Genomic DNA, 18,050 nt, shown 5'->3' on the forward strand with positions numbered 1-18,050 from the left:
TTAACCTAGCAAAATAAATGTTGCAATGTGAGTGACTGAGGCATAAGTTGGGAAGGGAGGAGAACCCACAATATGTTATTCCCTCCCTTATGTGTATTCTGGTGGCCTCGTGCCAATCATTTTGAAAGGGAAATATTTCCATCCACCCACCCCAAGAACAAGTAAGCAGTTTTTCCTGGCTACAAGCATGTCCATTATGAAGCAGCGCAGAAAGATCCTGCTAGGAACGCTGCCACTTGCAAGATCAGATCAACATGGGAAAGGTCTCGCTCCTGAAGCTGTACACCTTCTTCAGACTGGCCCAATATTCAACACTGAGGTCAAGGAGGCTGTGACTTAATATTTTCAGTGTGGCTTTTTAATCTTTTAATTTTTGTATTTTAAGGAACATTTGCTTTTTATATTTTTCTTCTTTCATCCTTTTTACTTGTTTGTTCTACTTTTTGGTGCTCTAGAACCAGGGGGTTATATAAAGATATTGATAAATAGGGACAGATGGAAACACATGCCATCACAAATTCACTCTTCTGGATGCATTTTCAAGCATCCAAATGAACTAAGGGCCAATACAGGTAGTCCTCACTTACTGCCTACAATAGGAACCAGCAACTCCACTGCTTAGAGATGCGGTCATAAAGTAAAATATCATGTAACCATGCTGATTTATGACATCAGTTCCTGCTGTGGTCATTAAGTGAATCCTACACAGTTGTTAAACGTGATGTGACTGTGACTTGCGACTTCCTGCTGGCTTCTCCATGGATTTTGCTTGTTGGAAGTCAGCTGTGAAGGTTGCAAATGGTGATCATTTGACCATGGGACACTGACCAACGTAAATGTGCACCAGTTCCTAAGTGCCCAAATCATGATCACGTGAGCAGGGATGCTTCAATGGCCACAAATTTGAGGACTGGTCGTAAATCTCCTTTTCCAGCATTGCCATAACTTCGAACAGTGTGATGGAATGGAATTATGAAGGCCAGGTTCAGAGAGAGAAACGTTTTCTTAGCTCGCCAGAAGAGCGTGGGAGGAACAAGAGGATGAGACTGGCACCTCCCTGAGGAATTCACACTGTTGTGGCTGGCTGACTTTGGGAGATGGGGTTTCAGTCTGGGAAGATTGATGTCAGGCCTAGCCCAAGGAACTCCAAGAGACAATGCAAATTCAGTCCAGCTATGTTTATTAGCTACAACCTCTAGCAAGAATCTTCCCAGACTGAAACCCCAGCTCCCAAAGTCAGCCAGCCACAACAGTGTGAATTCCTCAGGGAGGTGCCAGTCTCATCCTCTTGTTCCTCCCACGCTCTTCTGGCGAGCTAAGAAAATGTTTCTCTCTCTGAACCTGGCCTTCATAATTCCATTCCATCACAAATAGTCACTGAATGAGTAGTCAGTAAGCAAGGATTGCCTGTTTTGTATGACTTGTTTCAGCACACTAATGTTTTGGTTCATCCTAACTGGGGTTTTAGAATTTAACAAAACCAGTAGAAGCTGTTGCCATTTTATATATATTTTATATTCTGTAAATTTTATATACTGCAAGACATGTTATATATCCTCTGCTAGCTGGAAAAAAATACTATTGCACCTATATATTATTACATAGCAATTGCATATGCACTTGGCTGACATCTAGAAAAGGCATTACACTTAGGTCTATTTTAAGCAGCATAAAATACAACCGTATCCCAGCAGTATACATAGTAAATTAAGATTTGACTTGTATTTTTCAAATTTTAACACATTTAATTGGAAACAAATCCCATTGATTTGAACTGAATGGACTATTAAATAAAGGTAATATCTTTATAACCATTATTAGTTATAAATTTATGTTGTTCTTACCTACAAACTAAAATAAGAGCTAAAACAACACTGAATTCTAACCAGCAAAAAGCTTAAATATAATGGTTCAACAAAATAGGTTAAAAAATTATTTCCAAACTGCATTTAAAGTGTCCAGAAACCTAAGTGAGGATGGTCAAATAAAGCAGTCAATAAAACTGGGCTAGGGAGGAATGCCTGACACAGTGCCAGAGGGAGGAACTCCATAATGAGACAACTAAGGATCCCCTTGCTTGGGACTTCTCATTAAGCATTGTGTATAGAAAGAAGTATCAGTGGGGCGTTCCCTTCAAAAAAGCCCCTACACCACCAGCAATTACATCACCTCTATGGAAAACAGATCTCAGTGGTAACGCCTAAAGATTACAGAGTAGTCCTTGTTTAGCGACTGCAATTGGGACCAGTAACTTGGCCTTTAAGCAAAGCAGTCACTAGTTAAAAATCATGTGACTGCCACTGCGCTTACGATTTTACTTCAGCTTTCCTTTGTTTTACAGTGCCTGAAGGATATGACTCCAAACAACTGGGTGAGCCCAAGTGGCAGGGAAGGTTTCTGGAACTTGATTCACAAGGAAGCTGGGTAAAAGGGCAAATCTTATAGCCCTTTTCCCCCATTTCCTTGACCTTTGGAATGCTTACCCCAATGCTGGGATAATTGGCAAGAAGAGAATTTATATATTTACATTCATTGGAGAAGAAGGGGTTACAAGAGAGTAACTAGGCAATGGGGAATACACATTAAAAGAAATGTGCTGGCACCAGCTGTTTGCCTAGCACGTAGGCCATGAGCCACCTAGGAGGTAAACAAAAGCCTTCAGTGTGAAACCGATTAGAGTCTTGTCAGTTACAGGTAGCAGCTGCCAGCCCCAGAGGGTTCTAATAATTAAGGTCACAGAGCTGAGCTAGTTAACTTGCAGTTAGCACTTTTTAGAGATCTGCTGTACCATGGAGAATAGCAGCTTAGGAAGAGATAGCTTGTTTAGGCAATCTCTCTGCTTTGCGGAGGGGGGGGGCAGAGAAAACGGGTCAAGCACAAGGGAACGCTTACTGACTGTAATGACAAACACCTGAGAAAGACGCAAAGGTCATAAATGCAGGCATTGGTCACAAAGTTACTTTTTCACCACCGTCGTAACTGCAAACATTCGCTGTCCGGGGCAGTCACTAAACAAAGACTACCTGTACATGGCTTATTGAAAGTAATTTAGCAAACACCCAAATTCTTAACACTGTTGTACTAGACTTAAGGCTGCAATCTTGTACCCATATATTAGTCCTAGTGGATGTACTGGGGCATGTTTCAGAGTAACATGCACAGGACTGAACTCCTAAAGTTTACTTTTTATTGCCTATTGCCTTTATACGAGCACATTTACAGTTCATAAACCCATTGCTTACAGTACAGGGCAACCGAGTTAAAATAAACATGTCAGAAGATCATAGATGATTAAATAATAGGTTTATTAACAGTATTTTCACAAACATTCTAAAGAAAATTTCAGAAGTCTCTAAACTTAAAATTTGTTCTCATTTGCAAAGTATCCCTTGAAAAAAAAAGCAAGGAGAGCAAATTGTATCTTATAGACTTGTGTTCCGGTACATGTTTTCTAATTCCTGTTTTGGTTTGAGTATTCCCCTCTTTAATGCTTGCAGTACATATTCAACCCTCCTCTCTTGCCAAGAGAAAGTGATTGAACATAAATTGATTTTTTGTTTTTAAGTACATAGAAGGGCACTAGGTCTTTTCCCAAGCAATACCTTTTCAACTTTTTAACCTGATAGCAGTTTTGCAAATTCATTCAAGTTATTTTGGAATATGTTGAATTCAAAACCCACTGTTCTCCAGAATGAAGCACACCATGCAGTACAAGAATTGTTAGCATGCACTTTGGTGATTATTTTTGTACTCCAAGGTATGTGTCTTCACTGCCAAAAAAGGGAGTCCCATTATGGTTTGATTAAAATGTACTCAAACATTTTATAACATATTTATTGCTTTATATGAATACTGTATTGAAAGCCCAAGCATCCAGTTTACACACAAATTATACAATTATATACCGTTTCACAATGGCAGTGAGCACTCTTTACAATCTACAAAAATCTACTTTACAGAGATTTAAAAATTCTAAATATCAAAAAGGTACAGTCGAAGAAACAGGTATAAATTTGGCAGCCAGTAAATGCGACTGGGAGGTTACGTTTTGAGTGTTTTTACACACCAATGTTTGAAAAATATAATGTGAAGTATTTAAAGCAGTAATTGTGCTTTGAGCTGGTTTTGGAAAGAAAGTGTTAACACTGGCTGTCAAAGTGGCATGTTCAAAAATATTTAATTCACTTTCAAAATGATGTACAAATGGTAGCCATTCAGCTCAGATACATAACTAAGGCATGCAATGCTGCAGCATTTCATATCAGTCTGATTTCTTACTATGAAACCATTATGTAATGTCAGAAACTTCCTTAGTTCACAGAAACTATCTTGTCAGGTTTGCAAACATTCCCCCTACAAAAAAAGCTGAAGGTATTATTTTGAAATCTGTTCTCAACTTAACACAGTTTTTTCAGCAGTAAAATGAAAACCTATCTTCCAGGCACCTCAGAAATGTACAAAAGTGTTTGTTAGAACAGAACTCTTGGAATGTATTTAACTTGGTACTTTCAGCAATATTTGGAACTTCAGGATATCAGGCGGGCCTAATTTTATTTGGTTTATTCAGGGGTAAAAAATGTTGCCTTGTATGAAAGAAGTTGGTTGCTTCCATCTGGAAAAGAAAATGCATCTAAGAGTGCAAACATAGATTTTCTTTAGATTAGTATATTATCAAGTATTATACACCAATGTGTAGCTTTTTAAAGCACAAAATGTAGTCAAATGAAAATCTGTAAACCAACATGAAATTCACGTGTTAATGGTGAAACTAACCAAAACCAAAAATTAACTGCTATAGCATTCAAGGGAAATAAAGGAGAGAGAGAAGTAACTAAGTGTGGAATCTCCAAAAAATTTTCAGAATTATAATTGCCTTCCAGTTTAAAAATGTTAATTCTAAATTAAAAAAAAAAGAAAAACTATACACAGACCAGATTTGATCATACTGAAATTTCAGTGGCAAGCAGGACCTGAAGGAGCCAATATTTCACAGTAACAAGTACAACTCCTTCAGGATTTAATGCACTGAGAAGTTCAATTTACAGCCTGCTTCTCTTGGAAAACTAACGGTCCGCTTTTATTACATAAAATTATTTATACAGTGTAAAACCAGAGCCTTATGGAAAATACTGCCTCTAAGTTTATTAAAATTATTAGTCTTGATCCATAGGTTCATCTGCAGCTTCTGTGGCTTCATCGCTGTTTTCCACTGGGGTCTCTGATGCAATTTCAGGAGTTTCACTAACATATGAGCCCAATTCTTCTTTGTCACTGCAGTCAGCTTTGCTACTAACAGATCCACTGTTCTCACTATTTTGAGAAGACAAGTCTTTCATTGCTTGAGTCTGATCAGATTCCCCAATCTGATTATTCTCCTCAGAAACGTCTTCTTTCTCACTTAAGGAGGCACTGTCTTTGTCCAGAACTTTTCTTTCTGGAAAAATTTCTCTTGACATCATGAGAGTTTCTGGAATAAAGTTAGAATCTGTTATACAGATATTTAAAACAAAGTCAATACTAAAAGTTTATACAGATAATAATCATGAAAATGCATCCTTCTTTCACTTTATGTCTCAGCAGGTGGCAGCATTTAGCTGACCTTGCTCGTTTTGGAAGCTAAACAAGCTAGATGTTTTGGTTAGTTCTTGGACAGGGGAACACGTGGGAACTCCAGGGCTATTGACTAGATTGGAAAATTGGGGGAGGGGGGGGACCGTAAGGCAACAATGGCAAACCAATCCTGTAATACTGCATGGATGTAATCACCAGGAATTGAGATCATCTTGAGGGAGCCTTTATTTGTATGGGGAAGTACAATATCAGTTTGAGACAGCAGGGAATGGTGCGTAGTCACAAGACATAATTCCCTGTGCATATAAATTTCTCATTCTCAGTAACAAGCAAAACAATAGTAGAATATATTTACATGTACAGTGGGGCAAAAAAGTATTTAGTCAGCCACCAACTGTGCAAGTTCTCTCACTTAAAAAGATGAGAGAGGCCTGTAATTTTCATCATAGGTATACCTCAACTATGAGAGACAAAATAGGGGAAAAAAATCCAGAAAATCACATTGTCTGATTTTTAAAGAATTTATTTGCAAATCAGGGTGGAAAATAAGTATTTGGTCAATATCAAAAGTTCATCTCAATACTTTGTTATATATTCTTTGTTGGCAATGACAGAGGTCGAACGTTTTCTGTAAGTCTTCACAAGATTTTCACACACTGTTGCTGGTATTTTGGCCCATTCCTCCATGCAAATCTCCTCTACAGCAGTGATGTTTTGGGGCTGTCGCTGGGCAACACGGACTTTCCACTCCCTCCAAAGGTTTTCCATGGGGTTGAGATCTGGAGACTGGCTAGGCCACTCTAGGACCTTGAAATGCTTCTTACGAAGCCACTCCTTCGTTGCCCGGGCAGTGTGTTTGGGATCATTGTCATGCTGAAAGACCCAGCCACGTTTCATCTTCAATGCCCTTGCCAATGGAAGGAGGTGTTCACTCAAAATCTCATGATACATGGCCTCATTCATTCTTTCCTTTACACGGATCAATCGTCCTGGTCCCTTTGCAGAAAAACAGCCCCAAAGCATGATGTTTCCACCCCCATGCTTCACAGTAGGTATGGTGTTCTTTGGATGCAACTCAGCATTCTCTCTCCTCCAAACATGACGAGTTGAGTTTAGACCAAAACGTTCTACTTTGGTTTCATCTGACCATATGACATTCTCCCAATCCTCTTCTGGATCATCCAAATGCTCTCTAGCAAACTTCAGACAGGCCCAGACATGTACTGGCTTAAGCAGGGGGACACGTCTGGCACTGCAGGATTTGAGTCCCTGGTGGCGTAGTGTGTTACTGATGGTAGCCTTTGTTACTTTGGTCCCAGCTCTCTGCAAGTCATTCACTAGGTCCCCCCGTGTGGTTCTGGGATTTTTGCTCACCATTCTTGTGATCATTTTGACCCCACGGGGTGAGATCTTGCGTGGAGCCCCAGATCGAGGGAGATTATCAGTGGTCTTGTATGTCTTCCATTTTCTAATTATTGCTCCCACAGTTGATTTCTTCACACCAAGCTGCTTGCCTATTGCAGATTCAGTCTTCCCAGCCTGGTGCAGGTCTACAATTTTGTTTCTGGTGTCCTTTGACCAGACACCATATGCATTTGGTCTTGGCCATAGTGGAGTTTGGAGTGTGACTGTTTGAGGTTGTGGACAGGTGTCTTTTATACTGATAACAAGGTCAAACAGGTGCCATTACTACAGGTAACGAGTGGAGGACAGAGGAGCCTCTTAAAGAAGTAGTTACAGGTCTGTGAGAGCCAGACATCTTGCTTGTTTGTAGGTGACCAAATACTTATTTTCCACCATGATTTGCAAATAAATTCTTTAAAAATCAGACAATGTGATTTTCTGGATTTTTTTTCTCATTTTGTCTCTCATAGTTGAGGTATACCTATGATGAAAATTACAGGCCTCTCTCATCTTTTTAAGTGGGAGAACTTGCACAATTGGTGGCTGACTAAATACTTTTTTGCCCCACTGTATGAAGCCTGGCAGCCAGAAATGGATCATGACATTTTGCTGCTCAAACAAGAACATCCTACTCTTCCCTTGATAATGTAACCCTAAACTAAATCCTTGTTCATTTGCTATGCTTTAATGAAGCCATGAGTTCAATCACATGAGATAGTTCATCTATCCAGTTTAACAGCCTCCAGTTTAACAAGACCAATTTTGAGCCCACACATTTGAGGATCAGCAAGCAAATGAAGTAAATTGCTAAATGTTGCAGAGCTGCAGTGGCTTGAAGGCAGAGGATAAAAAAAGTCAGTTTAGTGACTTTTTATGAATTCAGGGTTGTGAAAATATCACTGCACAAAAACCAGCTATTTGCAATGCTGATTTACAAAATACAAACATACATTCAAATCCGACGACTGACCGAAACTATCAGATTTCAGTTTGAGTTTAATCTGCAATCTACATGAATGTGATTATTTTGCTGTACTACTGAAACATAACATGTCTACATAAACTTATTAGAAAGACCACTCATAGTTCTCTCTCATTCCCATAATTAGGTTACCTCAGCATAATCTAACTCTCCTAAAGTTCAAACAAAACAGGGTTGGATCCAGATTTTGTTATATTTAGAAATGAATGGGACTTATTACAACTAAATTAAGCTTCGCTTATGACTAAGCCTGATTTCAACTCATGGAATTCAAAATAAATGATAAATGTAAATTTAAGCCATGTTTTAAACAAGTACTCAGGAAATTCATTTTCTACTAAAATGATATATACCTTCTTTCTCCTCAGCTTCCTCTTTACAATGCTGTCTCTCTCCAATGGTTTCTTTTTCTTTATCCTGAGATGCAGAAGTTGTCTCAGTCTCTTCTACCATTGCTGAGCAAGCTTCATGGGAACCACTCTGGTTGGAAGTCTCTTCAGCTTCCTCCTCTTTGTCAAATTTAAGTCTTTTTACTTCATATCCTTCCATTTCTGCTGGATCTTCTCCAGGGTGTTTATTTTTTACAGGACAGTTTTGGACTCTTTCAGGCTCAGATGCTGGTGATTCACTGAAGGACAAAAAATGATGGAAACACAAACACTCATATTTTCATATGAAGAGAGTATTGCATCTTAAGGAATCAATCTTGTTGATCATGGTAACTTCTATTGCTTTGCCTAAATGTAACTTTATTAAATTTCTAGGTATAAACGAAGAACCTATTCTTGTAATGAGGTATAGAAGACAAGAACAAAATGTTGGTGCAAAACCAACTGTGCCAGCACCACCATTCCAGTTCAGCTGGGAAATCTGGTTCTTAATAATCAATGGATGCAAGCCAGCATCCCACAAACAAGGTTTTTGCTTGCACAATAAAATTATCTCCCTCTCCCTTTGCCCTCTGCCAAATCTCTACCCAATTTTTAAGAACACAAGGGGATATAGGAAACTGTCATTTCTCAGTTCCACATCAGCAGAAAAAAAGACTTTAAAATGTCATCAGCATTTAATTTCCCCTAACAGATATGATCTAAATATTCACACCAATTTTAAAGGTAACAACTAAGGTACTCTGGGATATTTATACACAGCCCTACAGGATCCCAACATAACAATTATTTATGCATTAAGACTTTCTAAAATAAGAAAGGAATTGTCCATGCCTACAAAGAATCTGTGCCTTAAAAGAGGATGTGCTTATTTCCATTTTGGATAGCATGTTTTTCAAGTGCTCAACAGAAAATACTTTCTCTAAATGTGGCACATTCTGGTAGGAATAACACATAAGTCTGCTTTCAAGGGAGGATGGAATTAAAAAAAAATAAAAATTATGTGAATCTCAAGAGTCTAACAAATGTCTTTAAAGTTATGTTTCTTTTACAAACCTGTTAATTTTCTCCTCAGTTTGCAGGAGACCTAGCTCCTTATTTTCGGAACTGTCTGGTAAACCATTTGTTGTCATAGGAGGTGACAAAGAAACTTTTGGCCGCGTTACAGGCCGGGGTGTTCCAGGACCATTTATATTAGATCTGCAAAGAAAATATTTGATTAATCAATCATATTTGGAAAGTCATATTTCCCTTAGATCCCAATATATGCTTTCTTGACTTGTATTTTATAAAGATCTGTAGCTAAATATAAGATTCTTTTGTATCAGAAAGATACTTGAGATTTAAACATATTTGATTGCATTAAATCAGATTTATAAAAAAAATTATAAATTGGCTTTTTCCCCCAGTTAATTTTAGCAGCTTTATAATTAAAGTATTATAGTGTAACTTAGATAATCTAGTTTATAAATATTTGGAAAAGCATTTACTCTGAAAAATATATAGTTTCTATAGAAGAACTATAACTTTAGCATAGGAAATGATCTGATTCAAAGACTTTGAATTATGCTTAATATCTAGGTGTTTAAAAAATGAACGCTGGAAATTAAATACTACTCCATCATCTTGTATTGTTTAGAACAGTTGTTCCCAACCTTTCCTATGCCCCACACCTCTAGGAAATGTTTGATTAATGTTCGTACCTCCTACAAAAGTAATATCACATTTGAAGAAGTCTAATTTCTAATGCAGGTGAACAAATTGAACTTTAAAAAAACAAGCTTTTAAGTCAGTGCATAAAATTGTCACAGCCTCTGAAATTCTATCTCGTACCCCCTGGGGGTGCGGGCACCCCAGGTTGGAAACCCCTGGTTTAGAATATTATTGTTTTAAGCACCTCTTCTTACCTGTCTGAGTAACCTGGTGAGTTTCCTGGAAACATTACACCATTCATCCTGTTTAAACTGTTGGAATTATTTTTCCTACAAAAAATGAACATGAATGATGAATGATGAGATTTCTCCAATATAGTTTTTAAAAAACATTTTGGCTAAGAACAAATACTTCCAGATTCCTAAAACTTTGTTTCTGTTCTTTTCCCTAAAATTCATATAATTCTAATCTCGTTATTAGGGAGAGCCTACTATGTTTATTCCCCCCCCAAAAAATACTGAATAAAAACTATACAACTATACAAAAACACAACTGTATACTAGGAACAAAAACACTTTATTTTTTACCAGCTAATATACTTTCTTGCCTCTAGTTCCTCCTTCCATTCCTGAAAATACTCTATTAAAAATTAAAGACCATGGATAATATATAGGTAGTCCTTGTTTAGCAACTGCCTCATACAATGACCATTCGCAGTTACATTGGTGATGAAAAAGTAACTTTGTGATCAATCCTCACATTTACGACCTTCACAGGTCTGTAAAGCAAAGGAAAGATGAAGTAAGATCGTAAGCATAGTCACGGTTTCACATAGCAACTGCCTTGCTTCACGACCGAGTTGCCAATCCCAATTATGGTCACTAAATGAGGAATACCTGTGAACCCTTTTCATTTGTCAGTTCTCTAAGAATTCCTTATCAATTTATATTTGAAACAAAATATGTTTTATAGCATAGATAAAATATCCCAGATTGTAGACATAGAATTGTAGAGTTGGAAGGAACTACAGGATCATCTAGTCCAATCCTCTGTAATATGCAGAGAATCCAATTAAATCAACCATAAGAGGTGGCAGTCCAGCTACTTCTTAAAAATCTATAGAGACTGAAAACCCACAACTTGCATAAGTAGACTGTTCTGTTATTGTACAGGTTTTAGTGTCAGGAGACTTTGCCTTATATTTAAACAAAATCTAGGTAGCTGCAACTTATACCAACTATATCTGGTCCTAGTTTCCATGACCATGAAAAATAGTTTTCGGCCATCTTCTCTTTAGCTTCCCTTTATGTACTGGAACACAGCCATCAGATTTTCCTTAAGACTATAGACGGAGACCATAATTCATTCTCTCAATCAGAAGAAGGCCATAGGTGATGTCCCTAGATGGCTGGTGAATCACAGAAAGGGGCAGGGCTGATTTTTCATTTTGGGCAGGATTAAAGATACACAGAGCTCGTTCCTCAAATTTCTGCAGCATTCTCTGGGTATGGCAAAAATGAAGCAGCTCTGTTATAAAGCAAAGGCCTTGATCCTTCCCCCCCCCCCCCAGTCCAGGTTAAAATTCTATCCAACTCTGCAGTTAACAATTACGTTTTTGAGGTACAACCTAGCCGTCTACTGAAAATGTATCCTTTTTTCATATTCTTGTGGCCACACCTTGATTTAAAGAGGAGAAAGGCACTTCATAATCATCTAGATAGAATCATGCTAGCTAGGTTTATTTCAAGTGGGAAGAATGGGGAAACCATCAGATGACATGATTCTGCAAACTTGTGGATCATAACATAAAATTCCACATAGCCTTCCCTGCTTCCAATATCAAGCCCTTTCTAGCAGCAAAACCAGGTAGAAATTTATTCTGCTGACTTCAACCATTTAAATTCCACTACTTTAAATCATTTATTTACTGACTATATAACTTGGACTTCCTTCAACAAGTGGCATTCAAAAAAAATAAAAATACAGTTTTAAAAAATGGATTATAATTAAGTAGAAACAAATAAATTAAAAACAGTAAGAATAAAACAGCACCTAAATAATTCAAACTCCTTCAGAGTCAAACCAAAGGCCTGTCTGAATAAAAATAAGCAGAAGATGACAGAAAGAGAACTAGTCTCGAAGCAACCACAAGAAGGCCCTCTTTCACATTATCAACAAATGAAAGAAAATCCTGCCAACAGCCAAATATTGATTATTTGTAGGTTGCCACTTATTTCTTCTATTTAAAATTCCTAAATTACAATGCATACATGATCAGAATCTATCAATCTGTTTAAACCTAACCTTATGCAGTATCCTGTCCGAAGGTGCTCCACGCTACCTTCCATTTAGTGAGATGGACCATTATAAAATGTGGCTGTGCTGCCTATGAACCAATATTTTTATTTATTTTTTATTTTATTTATTCAATTTATATAGCCACCCATCTCACATTTGTGACTCTGGGTGGCTTACAATTAAAACATAAACAGTATCAAAAATAAAATAAAATAAAACAGTCATACAAACAATACAAACATTAAAAACAATGAGGGTCCCTCAGTTGCCAGGGGTGGGCCATTCAAATGGGTCCTGCCTCCTTGCAGTGGGCGGCAGCACCAGAACATCCCATGGTTATCAGGGCATGATCTGACCATTACAGGGGAGCTACAGAGAGCTCCTCCCAATTCTAGAGCACGCTGCCACTGCTCCAACAAGAAAACCAGATCAGGTGTGTGACCACTGTCCCATTTTGGGCACTGGATGACCTGGGATAGGCCCATGGCTGTCATGGTGGCCATGAATTCCCGAGCCACCTCAGACTCCACTCCCAAGGAAGGTAGATTGAAGTCCCCTAGGATCATAAGCTGGGGGAACTCCACTGCCAACTCGGAAATGGAGTCAAGGAGCTCAGGCAGAAAGGCTGCTACGCAGCACAGCGGCTGGTATAATAGCAATACTCCCAACTGATCCCTAGAGCCCACCTTAATGAACAGGGTCTCGCAACCAGTAACTGGTGGAGCAGCACCCCTGAAAAACGTAAGGACTCCCGTATGACAACTGCCACTCCCCCACCCCTGCCCCGGGTCCTCGGTTGATGCCACACCTGAAATCAGGCTGGGCACATTTCCCCTCCTGGGCCCAGCCAGGTCTTGGTAATACATGCCAGGTCAGCCTTCTCCTCTGCAATCAAGTTGCAGATGAGGGTGGCCTTATTGCAAGCTGACCTGGCATTCAGCAGCAACACCCAAAAGTCCAGGCCTCCAAGGGCCTGTTGACCAAGTACTGGGGTAGAGTTCTTACTGGGGTAAAATCAGAACCAAGCACTGACAGTATGTTCCCTGCAAGCGGCCTGCCCCCTGTCTCCCACCATACCTCCCCATACCCATCACCACTAGAATATTTTGACCCACCCCAAGCCCCACTTGAGAACTCACCACCTCCTGATCCATGCCCTCCAGCACTCAAGACAGAGGATCCCCATATCATCCTATTCTAACCACCATACCAAGGGAGGGGATGAATGAAGCTTCAGCCTTCGCTCTCAGCACCACAAGGAATCCAACAAACTTTCTTCCTCTCCCTTCATCAGCCAACAATCCACACAGCCCACCCCACCAAGCCTCTCTCACTGCCAGGTCAGGCAAGCTCACCACCCATCCAAACAACACCACCTCCCTCCTACAACCCCCCACCTGGCTCTCACCTGCAGAAAGCCAGCCACCTTTACAGAAGGACAGGTAATCTCACATTTACCACTCCTCTGCAGTTACAAGCCATCTGGATGATAAGCCTTGCAGAAGCATCAAGGACAACCGCAAAATGGTCACCATGCTGTCCTTTTCCTGCATAGAGTAGGAAACAAGACAAGATGCCCCCCAAACATCCATGGGGGGCCCACAGCAGCACTGAGGCAAAAAGCTCTCTGCTGCTGCTAGCTCTCTACCAAACAGCAGCCAAAAACCATACAGAGGCCTCCTGTCATCCAAAATGTTTAGTCTGAATCAAACCCCTCAGGGTGCTGTGTCATCGCAAGTCCTCGGCATCATGTGCTGAAATGTCAGGCTGTCGCTGCAGTCTGGTGATCCAGTGCTGCAGCCTCCATCTGTGAGAGCCTGGTCCAGCCTGCAGCAGCTCCTTTCCAGCCAAATGCCTCCACTGCTGGCCACCGAATAAACAGCACTACTTCCAAATGTAGCACTCCACCACCGCCTTCAAGCAAAGTGCCAGTAATGCCTCCAAAACAAAGCAGCTGCATGCCAGCCATCAGAAACCAGCACACACCCAAGGGTCCCAACACAGCTCCTACTCTTGATAACAGTCCATGGGAGATGAGGCAAGAACAGGTGCCCAGCACAGCTCTCTCCTTCCATTGCCAACAGACCAAGCTGGACTCCAAGCTGTGCCATTTTGTAAGTGAATTGTGGGTTTGAATCTCCTCTATCAAAGCAGCCCAATGCAGGTCAGGTAGGCTCTGACATCAGCAGTCTCTGCTAACCTTCTCTCTCATAAATCCAACCACCTCTAACATACAAAGACAATCATCAAAAAGCGAGCCCATATTACCATTTATCTGCTGTCTCCGGCATCTTAAAAAAAAAAAAGCCTGATTTGCTGCTACTCTTTTTCCTAATAAATAAAGCTGATCCAGGTAAGTCCCAGAGTACCTGTTAGCAGGAAATTTTCTATGCATCTTTAAACTGTGTAGCAATGAAAAAGATTATTACCACTGCTCCCCTTCAAACACAGAACACACCATCAATAACAAATGCATTACAAATGTTGCAATCTCAAAAATGATGCAGTCTCACTTTTTAAATAAATGGTAACAAAGGTCATACTCACTCTGAAGAAGGATACACACAGCTGACCACCATAACATTCTGTAAGATAGGGAAAAAAAGCAAACATCAGGACAAGTAAAAGCAAATGTTACAAGTAACACAATCAACCAAATTCATCTTGTAGTCTTGTACTCTTTTGTTGGTCCTTATTAGCACCTGATTCACCAGCTTCTCAAGCTCTCTCTGAACCATAGGAAGGAGGCAATGGCAAAGTTGCAGTTCCAGTTCCGAAAAACCTTGCCAAGAAAACTGCTGATTCAGGCAGTCGCCAGGAGTCAACACTGACTCAAAGGTGTGTGCATAGACACACACTGTCTTCCTCCACTTATTTTCAAAGACTTCCTTTTCAGCCTGCCTACTCTATCCTGCTATTTTTAAAATAGGAAAAGGTAAAGTAGGAAAGGGTAATGCACAACTATATTTTCTTTTTATTCTTCCCTCATCTCTTTTCTTCCTTATTCCCTGCCAACTGGCTCTGAGCAAGGCCTTTCTAAGCTTCCCATTTATCAAGTACGCTTTCTCTATAGCCATAATCTCTGGTTCAACTTACTTCCGTCTACCATTTTTGGTCATTAATTAATGCCTCTACACATTCCATAACATTATAGCAACTCAGCCCATATGCAAGGAGAAAAAAAAATCTCATAAGCAATATTAAATATTTTTACATTTGTATCATATTTTTCTACTAGGTGCTAATCCCATTATTTTATCTATACAACAACCAATTTACAAGATAAATTAAGCTTGAAGATAGTAACTGGCCAAAAGTCATCCAGTGAATTCCACAATCACAGGTCAAAACCTTAACTGCTACATCATTCTGCTCCTCATTTCTGTCATTGTATCAAGCAAATGGCCTAAAACTGATGCATTTTTCCTATTTAAAGCTCTACACCTAGAAGTTATTTCAGACAATGGCAGGGAATTACAAACATCTAATGTAGCACAACATTAAACAACTATCACGTCTCCAGATTACACTTTCACAAATTATTTCTGAGGATCTTTCTATTTTGAGATGATCATGCCAGATCACTCTTCCATACTACTGCATACAAGGAAATAGATAGCATCAGTAAATGCACTTCATCAAAAAAGTCAAATAAATGCAAATCAAATATGATAAATACAAATATAATCTAAGTAAGCAACAACTGACGACAACACTGAAATACAATTGAAATAGAATTGCTGTTGGTACTATATAGCAATTCTAAAAAGGTTAAACAAATCTAAAAAGCTACACTTTTAGTTCAAGAACAAGAACAATTCACCACTACCTTTTCTACTCCTCTGAGAAATTTGTCTGTTCCTGTGTAATTCCGCCTAGGATCTGTCAGCAGCTCACAAAGTCGTTGAATAGTAAATGGGATACTGAAACAAATTCAAACAAGTTAATTTTCACTTTGAATGAATACTGAATGAGAGAGAATGAATAATCCTGATCAGTTGGTACATTTTTTATCTATAGCTGTACATGTAACATTTTTTCATTTACTACCTCTAAAACTGTATTATGTTAAGTAAACAGTAGGTGGTGTTGCAGGATCACAGAATCCTGTGCTTGCCTCCTAAGTGCCCTATGATGGCTAAGGAGTCCCAAAAAGTTCACTTGATTATTGTTATCATTTACTGGATGGTTCAAAATATTAATAAGGGGTTGATGGAGCGGAGAAACTCTGGCTTTCAGATATTCAGATGTGTGTGCTGAGAGGTACAGTCAGCAATATCTGGTAGTCCACAGGTTCTGTATTCCTTCATAGGACAAGGAAGTGATATAACCTAAATTTACTCATTAAAAACATGCTTTCATACAACAATATAGAATAAGTGCTTCTTTTTCAAATGGAAATGAAGCCTCATCTATTTAAAAATTAGGACACCAATTATAGCTATTTTCAGTGGATGATTAATATACTAATAACAGAGCAGAGTAGGCAGTTTGATTAGTTGGAAGGACCATGATAGGCTGCATATTGCTAATGTCAGAACTATGTGATTTTAATTGTTGATTAAACAAAAATAACCTGCCATTTTAATCAGCCTCCTTATTCATATCTCTTGTTCAGTTCAGCAGAGGCATCTCCTATCTACTCATTTCAACATTTTCAAAATCCTTTATGTATAGTGTTGTGGTATTAAAACATCCTTATCAAGTGTCAATGGTTCATAAGTGCAAACTTTATCCCCACTGAATAATACTATAGGCAGAATCTGCTCTCTGGAGGAGAAAGCTTCTAAGATAAAGTTGAAAAAAATCCCTTCTTGCATGATCTACTATACAATTTTTGAACACTGCAGAAAGCTGAGTTTTTAAATTGTAGATGATGATGATGATCCCTTAAAAACTAATCTTCAATTTAGTAACAGTGGATAATACTGTAGTTTCAGAATTCAATTAATGCATTGTCTTAAAATCCAAGCATGATGCAAGAATTCAAAACCTTTGTACAAACGAGGATTTCTAAAATTAGACAAAACTGGACTAAAATTAACTTCTTTTAACTGTAATAGACATCTGTCTGCCACAAGAAAACTAACCAATATGAATCAAATGAACATATGATAATGAATTACAGCTAACAAATAAGGTTGGGCTGGAAGAGACTCTGATTCCACAAATTATTAGGGAATTAACTTAGGGAATCAAACCTTTATTCTTATCAGCTCTATCTCAGGAACCCGCTTTGGAAATTCATTACAGTATTTCCCTTAGTGCGCCTCCCCAATTAAGCTACTCACTATCCCAACAGTAATTCTAAACAGGATTAGAATCCATGGTTTAAGTATGATTTCAGATAGTGCAAAACATCCTGTCTAATTTAAAAAGCAGTTCATATAGCTACCACAAGCGACTTAACAATAGCCAAGGAAAAAAGATGTGCAATCTGTGATCTAGCACCTGATTTCTGAAAACAATTAACATACAGCCAATGTTATGCCTTCAACATGGTTTATCTATGTAAATCTTAAACAATTCTGTTAAAAAATTAAGAATGCAATTTCAGAAGTATATTTTGAACTTCACTGGTTAACAAAAAAACAAACAAAAACAAAACCATCAAACGGGAACACCACCAACCACAGCTTGGAGAAAAATCCAAGTTTTTAAAGAACAACTAAAAGCATCCAGGGTCAGACCTACAACACCATATTTGATATAAATAGAAGCTCAAATAGATATTCTGCATTCATGTCCACTAG

General features: G+C 38.7%; 1 protein-coding gene across 2 annotated transcripts in view; it reads right to left on the reverse strand.

Annotated features, from left to right (window-relative positions):
• Positions 1-3,286: 3,286 nt before the first annotated feature.
• Positions 3,287-18,050, reverse strand: part of PPP4R2 (protein phosphatase 4 regulatory subunit 2) — a 29,233-nt gene continuing 14,469 nt past the window's right edge. For both annotated transcript variants that reach the window (XM_007438555.4, XM_025173413.2), the window contains exons 4-9: positions 16,127-16,220; positions 14,845-14,882; positions 10,254-10,328; positions 9,403-9,546; positions 8,311-8,585; positions 3,287-5,467 (exon numbers count right to left, since the gene is read on the reverse strand). In XM_007438555.4, coding sequence (XP_007438617.1) covers positions 5,154-5,467; positions 8,311-8,585; positions 9,403-9,546; positions 10,254-10,328; positions 14,845-14,882; positions 16,127-16,220 — 940 coding nt within the window. In that variant the 3' untranslated portion in view covers positions 3,287-5,153. The remainder of the gene's footprint in view (positions 5,468-8,310; positions 8,586-9,402; positions 9,547-10,253; positions 10,329-14,844; positions 14,883-16,126; positions 16,221-18,050) is intronic.

This window comes from Python bivittatus, unplaced genomic scaffold (assembly GCF_059951505.1).
Source record: "Python bivittatus isolate LINGU-HERP-01145 unplaced genomic scaffold, Pbiv_v1 ctg000080_np1212, whole genome shotgun sequence".
Classification (NCBI taxonomy): domain Eukaryota; kingdom Metazoa; phylum Chordata; class Lepidosauria; order Squamata; family Pythonidae; genus Python; species Python bivittatus.